At 51.7% G+C, this 19,385-nt stretch overlaps 7 protein-coding genes across 7 annotated transcripts; 6 read left to right on the top strand and 1 right to left on the bottom strand.

Annotated features, from left to right (window-relative positions):
- Positions 1-128: 128 nt before the first annotated feature.
- Positions 129-2,713, top strand: N0V89_011873 (uncharacterized protein; the record flags this gene model as incomplete). Its single annotated transcript, XM_056220599.1, has 3 exons — positions 129-414; positions 467-2,043; positions 2,102-2,713. The coding sequence occupies 3 exons, from the start codon at positions 129-131 to the stop codon at positions 2,711-2,713; spliced, it is 2,475 nt and encodes an 824-aa protein (XP_056065902.1).
- A 583-nt stretch (positions 2,714-3,296) lies between these two features.
- ERV46 (ER-derived vesicles protein erv46) lies at positions 3,297-4,772 on the top strand (the record flags this gene model as incomplete). The annotated part of the gene is made up of 4 exons (XM_056220598.1): positions 3,297-3,489; positions 3,550-3,730; positions 3,784-4,549; positions 4,605-4,772. The coding sequence occupies 4 exons, from the start codon at positions 3,297-3,299 to the stop codon at positions 4,770-4,772; spliced, it is 1,308 nt and encodes a 435-aa protein (XP_056065901.1).
- Positions 4,773-5,569: 797 nt separating this feature from the next.
- N0V89_011871 (uncharacterized protein) lies at positions 5,570-7,261 on the top strand (the record flags this gene model as incomplete). The annotated part of the gene is made up of 3 exons (XM_056220597.1): positions 5,570-5,735; positions 5,848-6,393; positions 6,447-7,261. 3 exons carry the CDS (start codon positions 5,570-5,572, stop codon positions 7,259-7,261), a joined length of 1,527 nt encoding a protein of 508 aa, XP_056065900.1.
- Positions 7,262-8,143: 882 nt separating this feature from the next.
- Positions 8,144-10,195, top strand: N0V89_011870 (uncharacterized protein; the record flags this gene model as incomplete). Its single annotated transcript, XM_056220596.1, has 2 exons — positions 8,144-9,028; positions 9,566-10,195. 2 exons carry the CDS (start codon positions 8,144-8,146, stop codon positions 10,193-10,195), a joined length of 1,515 nt encoding a protein of 504 aa, XP_056065899.1.
- Positions 10,196-12,970: 2,775 nt separating this feature from the next.
- On the top strand, positions 12,971-14,328 carry N0V89_011869 (uncharacterized protein; the record flags this gene model as incomplete). Its single annotated transcript, XM_056220595.1, has 2 exons — positions 12,971-13,198; positions 13,333-14,328. The coding sequence occupies 2 exons, from the start codon at positions 12,971-12,973 to the stop codon at positions 14,326-14,328; spliced, it is 1,224 nt and encodes a 407-aa protein (XP_056065898.1).
- Positions 14,329-14,591: 263 nt separating this feature from the next.
- N0V89_011868 (uncharacterized protein) lies at positions 14,592-15,269 on the bottom strand (the record flags this gene model as incomplete). Its single annotated transcript, XM_056220594.1, has 1 exon — positions 14,592-15,269. One exon carries the CDS (start codon positions 15,267-15,269, stop codon positions 14,592-14,594), a length of 678 nt encoding a protein of 225 aa, XP_056065897.1.
- A 2,833-nt stretch (positions 15,270-18,102) lies between these two features.
- On the top strand, positions 18,103-19,089 carry N0V89_011867 (uncharacterized protein; the record flags this gene model as incomplete). Its single annotated transcript, XM_056220593.1, has 2 exons — positions 18,103-18,213; positions 18,268-19,089. 2 exons carry the CDS (start codon positions 18,103-18,105, stop codon positions 19,087-19,089), a joined length of 933 nt encoding a protein of 310 aa, XP_056065896.1.
- Between the last annotated feature and the right edge of the window lie 296 nt (positions 19,090-19,385).

Below are 19,385 nucleotides of genomic sequence, written 5' to 3'. Positions count from 1 at the left end.
TGGGATATTGTTGAAGCTTGCCACGCTTGTCGTGCTATAACAGAGCAATAGCAGCCCGCCCTGCTCCCTCGTTTTCTTAACCTGGTTTATTCCAAGACACCAAGCTGGTTGTCCTTGTTACTCCCGCCATGGCTACCACGAGCACCAAGGTTGGCCACGGGCTGGCCAAGGTTCTTGGTATCGACCTGCATTACCGCCATGAGACAGGCTCCGAACGCGTGACCCGCGGCGAGAGCGCCTTCACCATTGATTCTGCGGATACATATGTTGAACAAGAACCAACCGCCTGGGAATGGCTTCGCGACGTAACGCCAAACGGCCAAGACATCAAGCAATACTGCATCAATCTATTCCCGTTCTTGAAGTGGATTACTCGCTACAACGCGCAATGGCTCATGGGCGATCTGGTAGCAGGTACGTTACCCCTCAACTTAAACCTGGACATCTTTCTCTAATGTTTTCCAAGGTATCACCGTTGGCGCCGTCGTTGTTCCCCAGAGTATGGCATACGCAAAGCTTGCTCAACTTGCTCCTGAATTTGGCATGTACTCTTCGTTCATGGGTGTGCTCCTCTACTGGTTTTTTGCAACGTCCAAGGATATCACGATCGGCCCTGTGGCCGTGCTCTCAACTGTTACTGGAAATGTCGTCACCAAAGCTCAGGACAAGATCCCCGACGTTCCCGCCGATATCATAGCCTCGTCGCTCGCCATTATTGCAGGATCGATCGTGCTGTTCTTGGGACTCGCTCGTCTTGGTTGGTTGGTAGAGTTTATCACACTTCCGGCCATTTCAGCCTTCATGACGGGTTCTGCCCTGAATATCGCTGTCGGACAGGTACCTACGATGATGGGAATCACCGGGTTCTCAACGCGCGAAGCTACCTACAAAGTCGTCATCAACACCTTGAAACACTTGGGCCGATCCAACCTGAACGCCGCCATTGGATTGACTGCCTTGACGATGCTATATTTGATACGGTTCGTTTGTGGGCAGCTTGCCAAGCGGTACCCGAGCAGAGCGAAGACTATTTTCTTCATCCAAACTCTACGAACGGCGTTCGTTCTGCTCCTCTACATTGCCATTAGCTATGGTGTCAACCGCAACCACCGAGAGAAGCCGTTAATATCTGTTCTTAACGACGTTCCGCGAGGCTTCAAGCACGCTCGAGTGCCCCACATCACGACGGACATTATCTCGGCATTTGCTTCTGAGCTTCCATCGACCGTCATTGTGCTTCTAATCGAACACATTTCTATCTCGAAGTCGTTTGGTCGTGTAAATAACTACAAGATCGATCCCTCTCAGGAGCTTGTCGCCATCGGTGTCACTAACGTGCTTGGTCCTTTCCTTGGGGCTTACCCCGCTACTGGTTCGTTCTCACGTACCGCCATCAAGGCCAAGGCTGGTGTCCGTACTCCATTCGCTGGCGTAATCACCGCTCTGGTCGTGTTGCTGGCCATCTATGCGCTTCCTGCCATGTTCTGGTACATTCCAAATGCCGCTCTTGCGGCTGTCATCATCCATGCAGTAGGCGACCTCATCACTCCTCCGAACACGGTGTACCAATTCTGGCGGATTTCGCCGTTGGAAGTCATCATCTTCTTTGCAGGTGTCTTCGTCACTGTTTTCAGCAGCATCGAGAACGGTATCTACACCACTATCTCCATTTCAGCAGCCATCTGGGCCTTCAGAGCTTTCAAGGCCCATGGTCGGTTCCTTGGTAAAGCTAGGGTTCACTCCGTGATCGGCGACCATCTTCTTGATCCCATTGAAGAACAAAGCAAAGAGTTTGGTAACAGGCCTGAGCGCCGGGTCCCAGCTGAGAACGAAGACTCCGTTCGCGATATCTATCTCCCAATCGATCACAAAGATGGCAGCAACCCTGAGATATCGCTCGAAGATCCGTACCCTGGTATCTTCATCTACAGATTTTCGGAAGGTTACAACTATCCTAACGCCAACCATTACTTGGACGAACTTACGGATCACATCTTCAAGAGCACCCGCCGTACCAACCCCCATAGCTACCCGAGACAAGGTGTAAGTACACTTTATCAATTATGCGAGGCACAAGAAGAACTTTAGCTAACATTTGCAGGACCGTCCTTGGAATGACCCTGGGCCACGTCGCGGCAAGAAAGAAGATTCGACCGACCATCGTCCTACTCTCAAGGCTATTATTCTCGACTTCTCGTCAGTCAATAATGTCGATCTTACTTCGATGCAGAACTTGATCGATGTGCGAAACCAGCTTGACCGATATGCCGCACCTGATACTGTCGACTGGCATTTCTGCAACGTCAACAACCGCTGGACCAAGCGAGCGCTCGCAGCTGCTGGATTCGGATACTACACGCCAGAGCCAGAGGGCTCGGTTGTTGGCCGGTGGAAACCCATTTTCAGTGTCGCCGAACTTGGCGGCAGCCATAGCGTCGCAGCAGAGTTAGAAGCGAAGGAACGCAGGAGAGCTTTGAAAGAAGCCGCAAAACTACAGGGACAAGCCGACGACGACATTGCGGAGCGCCAAGGTTCTTCATCTGATGAGGATTCATTGGGCAAGCAGCTCAGCAATACCAAGGCGTATGGTCAATCAAACTCAAAGCCGTCTAAAGTTGCGGTGGTGCAGGGTCTGAACAGGCCGTTGTTCCATGTCGATATCACGGCCGCCTTGAACAGTGCAGTCGCAAATGCGAACAGGAAAAGTCATTGAGATACCCCAGGTTTAACGATGCTACCAAGTGTTGGTAGTGATGTAGAAGTTGCAGCCGCTTTCGTGTATATATTTGAAGATAGCGGTCATTTAATGCAACACGCGACGATGCTCAGCGCATTGATATTTCTACTAAATTTCTCCTCAATCGTTCATGTCATGTTGTGAAAGTGTGAACGTGAATAGAGACCCCACAGCCGTGCCCCATTGAGTCTAGCCGTCAGCACGGACAGCGGTGCGCGTACATCGACTCGGAGCTAAAACACCATCGCATAGTTGTCCTTTATTCAGCCGAGCCTCGCCCATTACTTTCGCAGCTTCCACCCAGAGCTGTCCTTCTCTTCTGGTCTGTAACATGATACAGTGGCCTTAGCACTTGTAGTGCCTATTCATTCCTTTCCTTACGAACTTCAATTCGTCTTGCGCCGGTGAAACGCCGCGCCGGCAATTGTCTAAAGCGTCCAAGACTCTCGTACCACGCACACCTATCCGCACGAGCATCCACCCTCGGCCATCGTACCACCTTCTCTCCGCAAACGATTCTTCACCGAACCGGTCTCTGTAAAGGGCAGTTTAGACCACAATGTCAGCCAAAGCCCGATTTGGGCGCCTTGATGCGTTCACCAAGACGGTGGAGGATGCGCGCGTGCGCACAACGAGCGGTGGCATTGTGACGATTGGGAGTTTGCTGGTCATTTTGTGGTTGGCTTGGGGAGAGTGGGCAGACTATAGGAGAGTCAGCGTGCGTCCGGAGCTGGTGGTGGACAAGGGACGAGGTATGCGAACCGCAACAGCTTATGAAAGCTGAGGAAGTAGCCATACTGACTCGATGGTAGGAGAGAAGATGGAGATCTCGATGAACATAACCTTCCCCCGCATGCCGTGCGAGTTACTCACACTCGATGTTATGGACGTCTCTGGCGAGTTACAGATGGGCGTATCACACGGTGTCAATAAGGTGCGGTTATCGCCTGAGAGCGAAGGAAGCCACGCGATTGAGATGAAAGCCCTCGACCTGTAAGCCTTTACTTGCCGCAACCTTCGCGATGCACCGGCTCATGACTTCCTAGGCACAAAGACGAAGCTTCTCACCTCGATCCCAACTACTGCGGTGAATGCTACGGTGCTCCTTCCCCTACTGACGCCCAGAAGCCCGGCTGCTGCAACACCTGCGACGACGTACGAAACGCCTACGCTTCTATCTCCTGGTCCTTCGGTCGCGGCGAGGGCGTCGAACAGTGCGAGCGCGAGCACTACGCCGAGCATCTAGATGCGCAGCGCAAGGAAGGGTGCCGTCTTGAGGGCAGCATCAAAGTGAACAAGGTTATTGGCAACTTCCACATCGCCCCCGGAAAGTCCTTCTCCAATGGCAACATGCACGTTCACGACCTGGAGAACTACTTCAAGGACGAGACGCACACTTTCACCCACAAAGTTCATCACTTGCGCTTCGGTCCACAGCTAAGCGACGCCGTCATCGCAGATATGCAGCAAAAGCACGCGAACACCGGACCCGGAGGCTGGACGAACCACCACATTAACCCGCTTGATAACACGGAGCAGCACACCACTGAGAAGGCTTTCAACTTTATGTACTTCGTCAAAGTCGTGTCGACTGCGTATCTTCCGCTCGGGTGGGAGAACATCTCCGGACGTGGCAAGCACGATGAAGTCCTTGGTGCTACTATTGAGTCCAACTACAAGGGCAGCATCGAGACACACCAGTACTCTGTCACGAGCCACAAGAGGAACTTGGCAGGTGGACCGGATGAGGAAGAAGGTCACAAGGAGCGAATCCACGCTAGGGGTGGCATTCCCGGTGTTTTCTTCTCATATGTAAGTCTACGGTTCCTGGCTGCGTTGACAAGGGCCATTCTAAAAATTGCGATAGGACATCTCCCCAATGAAGGTCATCAACCGCGAAGAGCGCGCTAAGTCATTCTCCGGCTTCCTCGTCGGTCTCTGCGCCGTTATTGGTGGTACTCTCACGGTTGCTGCGGCTGTTGACCGCATGGTCTACGAGGGTGCGAACAGGATCAAGAAGATGCACTCCAGCTAGTGCACCAGAAACAATACCCACCATGTCCTGTAACATCTTCTCTGAAACGTATGCATTGCAAGGCGATCGTGTATGGCGTTTGGCGTACGGCTGCCTTTGGGCTGCTTGATTATGGATTCTATATTGGCTATTTGCAGGTGTGTGTTCTGGGTGAATGGGATGAGCGATTGTGGCTCTGTGGATAGGTGAATGTACAGTTGATAGAGATACGAAGGCGTTCGACATAGTTTGAGGCATGTGGTAGATCTAAAATCTATATGAATACTGAATCTCGGGTGAGTTTTCAGTGTCAAGGCATGTCATTCTCACAGGTTTTTGCACCTAGAAAAGGGCGAAGAGACATCAGTCAACGCCGTGGATGCAAGGAGACCTACATCACCGAAAGCCGTTAGGGCCCTTTCCTTGAGTAGAGCTATCAACGGGGCATCGGCTATCGGTCGCTACAATGATGGATACCGACAGGCGTTCGGCGCCATGTTCGGGCTAACGCCCGTCATCCCACTCCACCTCGAGTATCCTCACAGGTGCTGCCTCTCTGATTCCCTGACTTTCGGTTTGTACCCCGCGTGTGTGGAGCAATGGATGACTTCGGGCCTTCGCTCCTCCGATTGGGGAATACAGGTCCTATATATCTTAACGTTGTATCCGCGCGAAATGTCTCGAGGCTTCTTCTGCTTCCCCCAAAACTAGTTCAAATCAAGCACAACTGATCCAAGAGTCCACCCAACCTTGAATAACTACTTTAATTGCGACACAACTCCAGGATGGCGCCCTCTCGGCCGAACATCGTCTTCATAATGGCTGACGACCACGCCGCGAAGTCCATATCTTGCTACGGCGCCGGGATAAACCACACGCCTAACCTTGATCGCCTAGCCAAAGAGGGAATGCGATTCAATCACTGCTATGTCACGAACAGCATTTGCACGCCTTCCCGGGCTGCTATTCTGACAGGCCAGCACAGTAAGTAGTTTCGTGGTGTAGAGTGAGTTTAGTGGGAGAAGAAAACAGACTGCCCAAGGTATTAAATTACCTCGTGCTTTCACGAGCGAGCATTCACTGACGAACTATACAGACCACGTCAATGGCGTGTTGACCCTAGATTCCAAGATCAACACCCGGCAGCCACACGTCGCGAAGCAGCTCCACGCAGGCGGCTACCAGACTGCCATGGTAGGAAAGTGGCACCTCGGCGAAGGGAAGGCGCATGAGCCCAGCGGCTTCGATTACTGGAGTATTGTGCCTGGACAAGGCGAATACTACGACCCTCTGTTTATTGATCCTACTGGCACCCATCGCGAGGACGGATACGCCACGGATATCATCACCGACAAGACCATAAATTTCATTAAGAATCGAGACACTTCAAGACCGTTCTTTGCCATGTGCCATCACAAAGCGCCGCATCGCAGCTGGGAGTGCGATCCCAAGCACAAGCATCTGTATAAGGAACCTGTGCGGTTGCCGGATACATTTACGGATGATTACAAGAATCGTGCGAGGGCGGCAAAGGTCGCGAAAATGAGGGTCGCGGATGATTTGACGTATCACGATTTGGGGCTCGTGCAGCCAGACGGAGGCAGAGAAGTGGGTGAGAAGATGATTGACATCGCGATCTGGAGTGAGCTTCCCACCCGCAAATCCCTCTGTCCGTCACATACTGAAACTCCGCAGATGACCGCAAAATCCCCGCCCCTCAGGATGTAACAAAGATGCGCCTGATGGACAAAGACGACGGCACAGTCTTCACCTTCCGCACGCCTTCCGAACTCGCAGAATTTAAATTCCAACGCTACATGCAGCGCTACCTGCGCACCATCCAGTCCATCGACGACAACACCGGCCGCCTCCTCGACTTCCTCGACGCCGAAGGCCTCGCAGAAAACACCATCGTCATATATACTTCCGACCAGGGCTTCTTCCTCGGCGAGCACGGCTGGTTTGATAAGCGCTTCATGTATGAAGAGTCCTTCCAGATGCCCTTCCTTATCCGGTACCCTCCTGCCATCGCGTCCGGCTCTATATGCGATGACATTATATGTAATGTAGACTTTGCGCCAACGTTCCTTGATTTCGCGGGGATCAGGACTCCAAGTTATATGCAAGGCGTATCGTTCCGTCAGCTGCTGCAGGGCAAGACGCCCACAGATTGGCAGCAAGTCGCTTACCATCGGTACTGGATGCACAACGACATCATTCACAATGCGTACGCGCATTATGGGGTTAGGGATCAGAGGTATAAACTGATTTACTGGTATAATGAAGATTTTGGGCTTGAGGGGGCGAGGCCTGGGGATGCGGATCATAAAGAGTGGGAGCTGTTTGATTGTGAGGAGGATCCTTTGGAGCTGTTCAATGTTTACGGGGAGCCGAAGTATAAGGAGGTGAGGCAGAGGATGACAAAGATGCTGGAGGATAAGATGCTGGAGATTGGGGATGAGGTGGTGCATGAGAGGGCTGTGCTGGAGAAGGGGAGATCGATGCTGTGAACATAGGATAGACCAGTAGCTAATGATAAGGAAGAATACTTACTGTTCTGTATGAACCCGGCTCATCAGATACACCTATTGGTACGTCAGAAGCTTTCTCAGTGTAAAATCATTCGATTGCTCGAGGTCAACTCAGGCTATAAACAGTCGGCAAAATTGTGACCTAATCCTGTAGTTTGTTACCTTCACGTTAACGGGAGAGAAGGGGTACGATTGATGTTCCTCAATGGCCAATAGGAGTAGGTGCGCGCCGACAGCCGCTCCTATACGCTTCTCTCGTCATCCTCTCTCCGTCCAACTAACACCCACTCAAACAAAAATTCAACTTCTGTATTCAGCTAAAGAAGTGCTGCAGGAACGCGTCTTTCCTGACGTAATAAGGCTAACAGTGTTGCAGGTGGCGCGCGACTCCGCGGAGGCTATCGCAAGAGGCGGCATAGAATTCAAAAAGAAGCAACCACACGGTACCTTCTTCTAATGCGCGAAACTAGGTTTGTGGCACGCAGAGTTGACTCTAGGAGAATGCGCGTCCTATGAGAACAGTTGAAAGACCGAGGGCACGAACTGCAGGCCTAGATGTACTCGTCATACCTAGGTGTCTTTCCAGTCGGCCCGCTAAAGAGACCTCGATCCACGATGGCTTCAAGACCCTCACCATTCAGACGCCTTAGGTAACGAAGGCGCTCGTATATAGTGAGTTACCCTTGGCTACCCTAGGAGTAGCGAGGGTGGTGGCTTACGAAATACGAGCTCCTTCGCATAGCTTAAGATGGAAGAATTTCAGATGACGACGATCTGCTTTTTTCATCCATCTGTTCTCCAACAAACCATATCCTGAGCTTTGGTGATATCGAACGTCTGCGATTTCTCCCACCACAAAATATGCCATCATCGACGATTCCCATCACCATCAGCCACCTCGGCTCCCTAAACGTTGGCTACCGCCTCTCCAACAATGCAATCGACCCATCAAAGCCAACATTAGTCTGCATAAACTCCATGTGCATGACTACCGCACTCTTCTCTCCCCAGTTTGAATCACCAGAACTCAATTCCGCACTCAACATCCTCGCCATCGAGCCCCTTGGTCACGGCTCAACGTCTTTTCCCACCAAGGCCCGCCACTTCACGTACTGGGACTCCGCCGCCGTAGCTCTGGAAGTCATGACCGCGCTCGGTGTCAACAAAGCCTTCGTTTTAGGCACCAGCCAGGGCGGGTGGATGGTAGTTCGTATGGCTTTGCTCGCGCCCGAACGCATTCTCGGCGTGCTTCCTCTGGGGACGAGTATGGACGCTGAAACGGCTGAGTCGAGAAAAAAAGGATGCTGGGACCCTGTTCCGCTTTTGCATCCGTTCGCTGCGAAGTGGGCAAGTGCGACTCCAACGCCGGAATTTGAGATTGACGACACGTGGTGCGGCATGGTTGCGAGCTTCGGATTTGGCGCGCATGCGACGAAAGAAACGACTGAATTCTGGACGCAGGTGCTGAAGGAGACGTATGCTGGAGATGAGGGGAGGCGGAAGGCGAGAATGGCGGTGCTGTGTCTCATGACGAGAGATTCGTTAAACCTCAGGCTCGCTGATATTACTTGTCCGGTGCATTGGCTCCAGGGTACAGAAGATACACCGTATGGGTGCAAAGTGCAGAAAGAGCAACTTGAGCTGTTTACCGGAAGCACTGACAAGAGGTTGAGCATTGTGGAGGGAGGTGCGCATTATCTGAATGCAACGAATGCAAAAGAGGTGAACGAGGCGGTTTTGGCGATGGTGAATAGCCATCTAAGACGCACGACGAGGTATCTAGTCGTATCGAGCAAATTGTAGCCCAATGAGATCGGCACAAGGAATGTAATTTGAGTCCGGCTAACTTGCACCATGCCAGAGCTCAGTATCCTTTACAGCGTCGACTATTCTGACTCGACTTTAAGTTGCAGATCATCGCAAGGAACCACAGCAACAACACCACAAACTTAGCACAACTGGGCTCTGTATTCTTCATTCGAAGGCGAGCGATGCGGGGGAGACGGCGCAGGGCACATCGTGGTTGCACAGCCTCCAGTTTTGTCGGCGCTTTTGGTTGATCTTGTGGAAATCCTGCCTGTAAACGTGCAGCTGTCGAACTCAGATTATCCTAGAGCTGACGAGCTGAAGGCATTGTTTGATGTGACTCATTGGAGGGCGTATCCCTGCGCGCGTAGCGCCGTCTCTAGGCAACAACAACTAAAGTACATAAAAAATATGCTGACATGTCTTTTTAATTGAGATATCAGTCTTGCAGTCATCGCAACTCCAACATCGAAATAGCGTGCGTTACCTAAAATGTCATCGCAACTCTCGCCGGAACAACAAAAAGGCCTCATCCACCACGTCAAATATGGCGCGCCATCACGTCGGGCCCAGGCGGTCCAGATTCGCGCCGCACCCAGATCCGAATCCGAAATGAAACCCTTCAGCAGACCAAAGCAGGCGGCATGGGACATGAATCTCAATGCGGAACAGATACGTCGCTTGCTGATGGGCTTCAAACCACAGGATATGGACGACAAGTGGATGATCTATTCCAAGGGCCCTTTGCGCAAGGAGAACTTGGAAGGGCGCGATGATCCAAATGCATCTGTGTATATGTACAGGAGTTGGACCGGAACTCTGTGTTTCAAGGTCGATCTGGTGGTTGAGGACGTCGCGGATACCTTGTCCCGACTCGAAGCCCCAGTGGAACTCCAGGAGGGATTGGAGGCAAGCGCTGAGCAATCCGACACGGACGCCGAGGGATCTGAGACTAGCGAGAAAGAGGACGAGACGGCCAAAGAACAAATCGCAGGCCGGATTGTGGGGCTTACGTGGGAAACTGATGAAGAAATGGCGAGATTGGGCGACGAGCAGAAGGCTAAAGAATACGCGGGTAATGTCTGCAAATATGTCCTACGGGTCTAGCTGCCAACTGGTTCGCCTATCAATACCGACCGTGAAAGCGACGGTCTGATACGGACTTAGAACCAGATCAAGGGTAGGGCATGTGGAGTGGAGGGCCAAAAAGAGCCGTCAAAGTACACAGAAAGGCTCTCGGCCAATTCCAAAGACTCTTCACGTTGACCACACGGAGAACTCCTATTGATTCGAGTTGCCTCGGATCTGGCTGATATATGCGGATGCGATGCATCACGCAAAACAGGTAGACTCGCTCAGGCTTGCGAGACTAGCTGCATACAAATAGTCCGCTTTCTGATCAAACCAAGACCAAAGCTGAGCCAGAAAGGTCGGATTAAAACTCGTGTGAAGATTCCATGTTAGCCCTGTTCACACAATTGCAAGAAAAGCTCGATTCTCGAGAAATGAATTCATTACTCGCCACCTCTAAGTCTAAGCGGCCGATCCACACCGCGAACAATGTACAAAAGAACCATCACCAAATGCCACATTCCCCAAACCCTACAATACTCGCATGTATCCAGTGCATGTGTGCTCTATCCCCTAGACCCGCAGAGCGTCACCTGTTGCTAACGATTAGCCTTTGAAAGGAAGTGATTGGTGAGGAAGAGAACATACCTTTTCAGGTTCTTGTCTGCGTTTAGATCTGGATCTCAGCAGCCTCGACGGGAGCCTCGACAGCAGGCTGGCGGGTGCGGAGCCACTCGCGGGCCTTGGCGGTGAAGCCGACGGAGCTGACATCGCGCCTGTAACTGTTAGCCATATTGCTCTCGATCATTCTCATCATGGAGACGGAATTGCGTACTGGCACAAGGCTCCGTTGATACCGCAGGTTTGGGCCGTAGCGGCGGCAGCGAAGATGGCAACGAGGACGGCGGAGAACTGCATTTTGACTGGTTGGTTGGTTGGTTGGGTTGTTGGGAAGAAAGTGGAGAAAGTGGATGAAGTGATGGTAAACTCGCTGGGAGTGAAGTGAAGTGTTGAAAGAGTGTTTGAAGCTGTAGAAGGAAGGTGTTGGAAGTGAATGTGGATGGGGACTCAAAACTGGCCGGCAACAAGGTGCGCTTTATACTAAAGTGCGGTGGTGCGTGTTGCAGTGTGGATGCTATGCTCGGTGTACGCAGTGCCTGGTGAGCTTAATGGGTTGGAGTCCTAACGCTGTGTAGGGAGTAGTATTTTTCCTAGAATAGATGCCCGAATATCTTGAGACTGTCGTCGTCCGTTGCATTTCCGTTAAAGGTGAGGAAAAATTGTGGGGTATGGTCTGTGGTTTGCGGCGGTGCATATCCTTACATGCTCTCGAATGCATTAGCTTCTACGTTGTCACGTCTCTAGGCATCTTCCTTCCTAGAGACAGCAAGCTAGGGCGACGCCGGTTTTGATTCCGGACGTTCCGCTCTACAAGCCCTTCTCTATGCTTGCAATGACTTGTCGCTCAACAAAGAAACAACCTGCTATCCTAGGTATGCTAAACACCCTCCGCGTAGCTTGTCGAGGCATAAGGATAATCCGCGCGCATGGATCTGTACAATCTGGACTATGGTCAAGCGCTGTCCATGGCGCACGAGTAGGTTACTGAATTGGGTCGTGTTGGCCCCATGCCCAGGTGAAACGGAACGTCGGAGCGGGCAGTGTTCTTGTAATATGCATAAACCAGCCGCCCAATCACAACGCTTTCCAAACGGCCCGCCAAGGGTGTGCCTAGCCGGAGAATTTCCATCTCCTACCAGGTCTATTCCTGAAACAGCAGAGTGAGATTTCGCTTCGACCCCATTCTGCTAATGGCAGTCATACAGGTGCTCGGCAATTGCGTGGCATGCCCGATGAATAAGTCCTAGCGGGGGCCTTGCGACAACCATGCCCATTACTTCGTACGCACCCCAGTCTTCTTGACGAACTCCGAGCGTTTCGCACAGACTGAACCAATGGAGAGAGGCAGTTTACTAGAATGAGAAAACATTACGTGCATACGCCCCGAACGGAGAGAGAGGTAGTCTACCATAACTGGAAAGCAGCCCTGCCTGATCGGTATCGGCGCGTGAGACGCTTCTGTACCCATGCACACTTTCCACAACCACGATTAGCTCTTTCAAACTTTGACTGCCTACACTCTACGGTGATTTGATCATATCCTACCAAGAAGTGCGGACAAGACGACTCGTGTGTAGGCACGTAATGCTAAGAACACCCTATCAGCGGAGGGGTCGAGTCTCCTGACCGCGTTCTAATGGATAGTCGCAAGCTATGCTCACCTAGGCAAGCCGAGATGTCACTGACGGACTTTCTCGCGGAGAGACGACAAAGCGCGCACGTAATTTCATCATACCATCCGCGTTGAGCAGCGGACATTGTATTGAAAGCTCCATGGCACTTCGAAACACTCCGATGAAGCCGTTCAGGGTAGCGCCTCGTTGGACGCGTCGGAGAAATTTGAGGTAAAAATGATCTCTCGGTAACATGATGTTTGCCCCATAGTCTTCCTATCTGCTGTTCAACTGCTTTGCATTAGTTCTGCGTTCACGGCCTTGTTCGCCCATAGGGCTGTATCCTTATCCGTTCATGTTGTTTGTTGGAGGCCGTTTCCATCCATTCTCTTCACCCCTTTATTCTCATCCACTCTCAGACCTCTCTGTTTTCATTCACTCTTTCTGATCTTCTTGTTTGATTCTCATACGCTCTTTTGGCCCTTTTCATTCGATTGAGTGACCCCTTTCCCCCATGGCTAGCCATGCGGGCGAGTGGACCCTCTCGAAGGGTGCCCTCCCTATCTTCCTATCCATAATGTGGCCTTTCACATGTCTTGTTGTAGTCTCGTTTCCCAGCTACATCAACCGATGGATGGGCGTCTCGATGGTACTGGCTGCCGGACTTGCCTCATGGAGAACGGCTACTAATCTTTCTCCTGACGGCACACTCAATGAGATGTATGTACGATACATCTTGATCGGCGGATCACATGCTCTTGCAATGGCATACAAGAATCCCTTGACAAAAGAGGTCCCCAATGCTGTAAGTAATTATTCACGACAGGCTGATGGAAAGAATGAGGACCCGACCGCAGTGTCGGACCAGAAGACACGACGCTCGGAAACCCTGTCTCTAGGCTTTGGGAAAGAAAAAAATTAGGCTAACAAGTTGAACAGCTCGAACCGCGATATGTAAAAGCATCGTGGAATCCCTGGTACAGAGGCTGGAAAACCGTCTTTAACGTCCGCGGCATCGGAACGGAGTGGGAGAACCCATACCTCTGGCCAGGCATCAAGCACACCTGGCAAGCCCAGAAGCCTTCGACGAAAGTCAAAGACCCTGATACCAAACTCCTCACCACTCGACACAACCTCACAGCGCGAGGCAGATGGTCAGGCATCGCCATCCGATGCGCATACCTGCTGCTGAACTTCTTTCTCTTAGCAGCATACTACGAGTTCATGGATGCTCAAAAGCTGCTCAGTGTTCCGCCATCGATGTCAGACTACACCCGCGACAAGGAAGGCGTCATACGCCGCCTATTGCAAACTTACCTGACGAGCAGCGGTCCCGCAACGCCGGTGACGACTCGCGAGTTCCAGCTTCGCGCCCTCGAGGCATTTGACAAAGTCGTCGGCGACTTCCTCCTCATTTCTCTCTACCACGATACATGCGCCGTGGTCTGGATGGCCGTCGGTCTAGACGAATCATGGGAGTGGCCTCCGGTCTATGGCAGAATCCGCGAGGCATACACCATGCGCAGGTTTTGGACAATGTATTGGCATAGGACGTTCTACAAGTCGTCTAACAGCCATGCTGCGCTCATATCGACTCACATACTCGGCATCAAGAAGCGTACGATATTCACCAGGGTTCTGAACGCATTTCTGGTTTTCGGGATCAGTGGATTTATGCATTCGATGGTGGAGGCGAGGCTTGGACATCCTTGTGCGTGGGGAAGGAATATGTGGTATTGGGCGCTGCAGCCTGTTGCGTTTGTGCTTGAGGGTGTGGTTCAGTTCTTCTGGGGGAAGTTAAGGAGGAGGATCGAGGGCCCTGGTGATGCTTGGGCGTTGAACGCGTTTGAAAGATTGGCGGGGTATTCGTGGGTGTGCGCTTGGTTGATATGGGAGGCGCCGAAGCACTCTTTCCCACTTATAACATGCTCGTAGCACCTTCAGAAACGAATGAAGCATTTTGTAGTTCTCGCCTCACACGTTCAAATGTGAGTATCGACTATGGCGACTCAGCATAGCATCACCCAAGGATCTACTGCCAAGTAGCCGGTCGTGGAACCTTCAATGTCTGGGCAAGCTTCTGGCTGACGTTCACAATGACATGAATTCTCTTGCACATCGAACATTATCAATTATTCACAATTCGTCACTTAGCGACTCCGAATCCAAAGATGGGTATCTTCCGCAATAAACAGCGCTCAGAGCATGAACACTGCCGCAAGCGCGCCGCCAATTGCAAACCCACCCATCTTGACGTTCGACGCAGCTCCAGTGTTCGATGGCGACGCTGCGCTTCCCGTAGGTGAGCCGGATCCGCTACCCGTTGCCTCAGCGTCGCCAGTCTGCGACAGCTTATCCGCACCCGCCGTGATCGCAACTTTAAAGAACGCGGTCTCAAGATCCTGCTCGTTCAACTCAGTAGTCGACGCAAACGCCGTCATTTGGACACCCATTGAGCTCAATAAGGACGGATCGACCGATCCGGTGACGCTGGCGGCGTTCGAGTAAGTACACTTGGCCGTGGTGGTGCCACCGATACTGCACTCCCATTCGTAGGTTACAACAACGGGGTCCGATTCCTGGGCAAAGACAGTGGACATCACAGCCGTTGAAGGGCCCTGGGTGACCTCCATGCCTCCAAGCGGCATGCCGCAATCGTTGCTGTCGGTGCCGGGTGCACATTCAACGTTGAGCGTCGTCAGGGCGGACTTCACAGCGATAACGGAGCCCACAAGGGTCTGATTGTCGGCGCCGGGGAGGAGAACGGAAACGATGGGGCCAGTGGCCTTTGCGGCGGCGGAGCTGGGAGTGGTGGTTTGCGCGGACGCAGTGAGGAAAGCGCCGAAGAGGGCGGCGATGGAGGTCTTGGAGTACATGTTTGCGCGGTGTGGTATTATTAACGAAGGACTCTGGTGTAAATATTAAAGCGAGTGTATGGTTTCAACGACTGCAGGTGCGTAAATGAACGACTAAATGTACGACGGTGCGAAGAAGAGCGACAGCGAGATGAGAGGGGACATCGTGCGCTTTTGAGCGCTTAGAGGAGGATTTGGTGGTGCCTTGCTGTCGTCGCGCTAGCCGTGAAGTAGTTCATGCAACCTTGAATAGGGACCTGACTAGACTACATCGGCTTTAACCGAGGTGATAAGCCAATGACGATGTTGCCGGTAACCGGGATTCGTCTCGCCTTCTTGATCAGACAAGCTTTGTCTTCCTTCCAGTGAATGGGGGCCAACGGTCTAGAACCCGCACGTCTGGACTTTGTCTTCGTATCCGAGGCAGTATTTTGTGGGATGGAACTACGGCAAATATTTAAATATATCCACTATTGCCTACTTCGAGAATCTGTCATCATCAGGACATCCAAGAGACTAAGTTTGAGGAAGAGTTCACAGTTCCCAGAAAACTATGGACACAGCAAGTGGCTGTCTAGGCCCGATCTCGTAGAACCTCGTGTCAAGCTAGCTGTTCAAATCAACTAGCCGCATCACCAAGCTTTGGGAGATACCTTAAGCATACTCTATTAGTGGGAACATTTGGTTCGTCTTGTAATCTGAATTTCCCCAGGACCACATGAATGTCTGACCGCTTCTTGAGGGTTCCCTCAGTTTCTGCTTTCTGAAACCATTTCATGTCTCATATTATCTGAGACAAGCATTTTCGAGCACCGACATATGTTTGTATGATACACGACGACGTCCTCGAATGACTGAACCCTGTACGACAAATATGGGTAGCAATTCAATGCAACATGTGCGTGCATTAATTTGTTTTGATTTATTGCTTGAGCCGTTTTTTCGCACGAAGAATAGTAACCTTTCTTCGCTACATGATTCTCGCACGGCACTACGTCTAAGAGTGTCCGCGCTATCAAGGAGCACAAGCTCACGGAATCCAACATTGCAGATGCGGCAGTGATACCTTCGACCGAGCCCGACGTAGAGGATGAAGAAGTCTTATCGCTAAAAAGCGCGATAATCGAACCATATCATTGTCCGAGCAAGGGTGGACCGTCGGTATAGATCCACACCGCCTTGAACGCGAGTTTACGGGGCTTTGGCCACACCCAGCCTCAGTTCATGCAACCGAAGAACATCCACTCTGGACTAGAATCTTCAATACCATGGGTAGCATGAAGATGCGCACAATGACGGACTACTTCGCACAGAGCTTTGTGTACCGGTATTCGCTGACGAAAAGATGTATCAGGCGGAAGCTCGCTGTGGCAGCTATGAACACACCTGAGCGGAAGATCCCGGATATGCAAGGTCACAAATGTTCATTTTTGGAACGAAACAGGCCGTGATATATAAGCCCGAGACTAATGAAGATATGTAGGCTCAGTGGGCATCTACGATGAAGGCAGAACAGGAAGCTGCTGAAGCCGCCGAAGGTTCTGCTTTGGACAGTGCAGATAGATGGAACTGATCGAGGGCGGAGGGCGATGTACTGTTCCCTCCAATTCGAATTGCGCGCAGTCTTGCCGATGATTCTTTCACATGCTGCCTGTTGTTGTCAGGCTGCACCTAATGTGTTAGCACTGCATTAGTAATGATCGGAATACAATTCTGTTTCCCAACAATTATTTGGACATTCTCCTTACGCAAAGTGATCAAGGACCTGATAACACGAGTTAGGGAGCATGCCGGATAGGTGGGCGGTCTTACTTACCCACAACATGGTTTGTGGAAGATGCTATCGATATCTTCTTAAGGAAACCCAGTTCTTTCTAGGTGCCTGTCGACCTCCATGTTCTCAATTGTAGGGTGTACTAGGCTTCGAATGTCCCGCACGAACTCAGCGTTGTATTACGCATCAAGTTGCCCCAGGATACACTCATCGTGGTGCAAGCCATCAGGTCAAGTTTGAGGTCAAGTTCGATAGCAAGTTAGTCAGCAAGTCATATCATATCCCCACAATCAAGAACATTTCGGGCAGATGTATGCCTGTATCAAGTCAGTGTGCGCCTATCTGTGAATGCACTCATAATCGAATCCGTCCTTACACAACTTAGGTTCGCACCCTCTTCATGAGAAGGACCCACTCCTCCAGCTTCAACTCCACTTCCCCATCTGCCGTCTCAAACTAATAAGCCACATAGAATACCCAGACAATCCCTAAAGTGCGGCGTTTTCACATTCATTGCCCAGCGTCGCACCGCATCCAGTTGCCCGTTTTACTTCGTCCAGCGTGCCCCGCTTTTTCTCCCGCTTCTCATTGGCTCTCCCATAAACAAGCACTCAAACTCTCCCAGCCATCGGTACGACCAACATCGTTCGGCCCGTTGATCGGTAGCGTGCAATGATCCCTCCGCAGCCCCGACTTGGAGCGACGAAACCTTCGAAGAGCCCCCGGGCTGGCGGTGCGCACGTGCCCCGATGCCAGATCAGGCACCTCGTTGATGTCACGACGACGCACTTGCAACAAAGTCCCAAACAACGTTGGTCCGACGTAAGCAGGATGTAAGGGGCTGGTAGATGTGATGATGATGAGATTATTATAGCGGTTTGAGGGGGGCTTGCGCAGGTACGGTACGTCAGTGGAATTCTGGGGTACATATGTAGATGTCCGTAGTTGTCGGGTCCAGTATTAGGACACATGTACCGTATAGCAAGACTTATGAAGTGCGCTTTGCCTTACACAACCTATACTTGCCTGCCACTACCTGTCGTGACACGAAGAGCTTTGTCGCGTGCACTAGCTGTCAAGATGCCGTCTAAGGATGATAAATACACGGATCCTGAGCTGAGGAACGAGGTTAAAGAAGAGATTCAGGCGAGTGATAAGGGTGGTGCACCAGGTCAATGGTCGGCGCGGAAGGTGTGTGGTAGATGTATGCGCAATCTCCTGGAGTATTGAGCTGACAGTCTCTAGGCCCAGATGATGGCTTCTGAATACAAGAAGCGCGGAGGCGGCTATACGACCGACAAGAAAGATGACAAGGCAAAGCACCTTGACAATTGGACGAAGGAAGAGTGGCAGACTAAAGAGGGGAGCGGCAGCGCTAAACAGGAAGATGGTACTGAGAAGCGATATTTGCCGAAGAAGGCATGGGAGCAGATGAGCGACAAGGAGAAGAAAGAAACGGACGAGAAGAAGCAAGAGGCAAGCAAGGAGGGCAAGCAATATGTTGCCAACACTTCGAAGGCGAAGAGCGCAAGAAAGGAGGCGAGCATAGACGGTGAAGACGCAGAAGCGGAGCCAAAACGCCAAAACGATAGGAAGGATGCCAAAGACTGCATTCACCACTGGGAAGACGAACAGCATATGAAAATTGGTCAGAAGGCGTACCAAGACTTCAAGAAACAGAATGGACACAACGAGGCTGCATCGGAGGAAGGCCAAGCTCATTCGGGCTCGGCGCATAGTGATGATCAAGAGCATCCGACTCCCAAGAAACGCGGAAGCGGGGCGAACGCATCAGGATCCAATAAGAAACCGAAGAAGGGCGGGAGCTCGAGTGAGCCAAACGGCACAGCAGGCGACAAGACCCGTGTGCCGAAAGTAGGCCAGAAAGTGCAATGGAAAGCCCTCCCAGGTTTAATCGACGGGGAAGTAGTTGAGGTCGTGTATGAAGAGAAGACGGTCGAAGGGAAGCCAGTCAAGGGCAGCAAAGAAGACCCGCGCATCGTGCTCAAGAGCAGCTCGTCTGGGAAGATAGCCGTTCATAAGCCGGAAGCTGTGCACTTCGACTAGGTGCGCTCTGGGAGGGTTGAATGTGGCTGCACGTTTTCGTCCGGGTAGACTCAGAAACATGCGGAAGCCGGTAAAGTGCATCCGGTGTCTACCAACGTGCGGTAGTGTGCCGCGGCGTCCTGTCGTGGCTTTCTGTATGCAAGTGTCATAGGATGATCGCTTCAATAAAGCTTACCAAATTTTCTGCGTGTAGTGTGCCTTCTCGTGCAGCGTGGCGATTATCTACAGGCACGAGCAGGTCGTCTGACGGTGTTTTGTAGCGTAGTGGGAATAAGAGTGGCCGTTGGACGGCCGAC

This window comes from Didymosphaeria variabile, assembly GCF_027946475.1.
Source record: "Didymosphaeria variabile strain IMI 356815 chromosome Unknown scaffold_9, whole genome shotgun sequence".
NCBI classification, from domain to species: domain Eukaryota; kingdom Fungi; phylum Ascomycota; class Dothideomycetes; order Pleosporales; family Didymosphaeriaceae; genus Didymosphaeria; species Didymosphaeria variabile.
The sequence above is the reverse complement of the archived record's forward strand: the minus strand, read 5'-3'. Positions and strand labels throughout refer to the sequence as shown.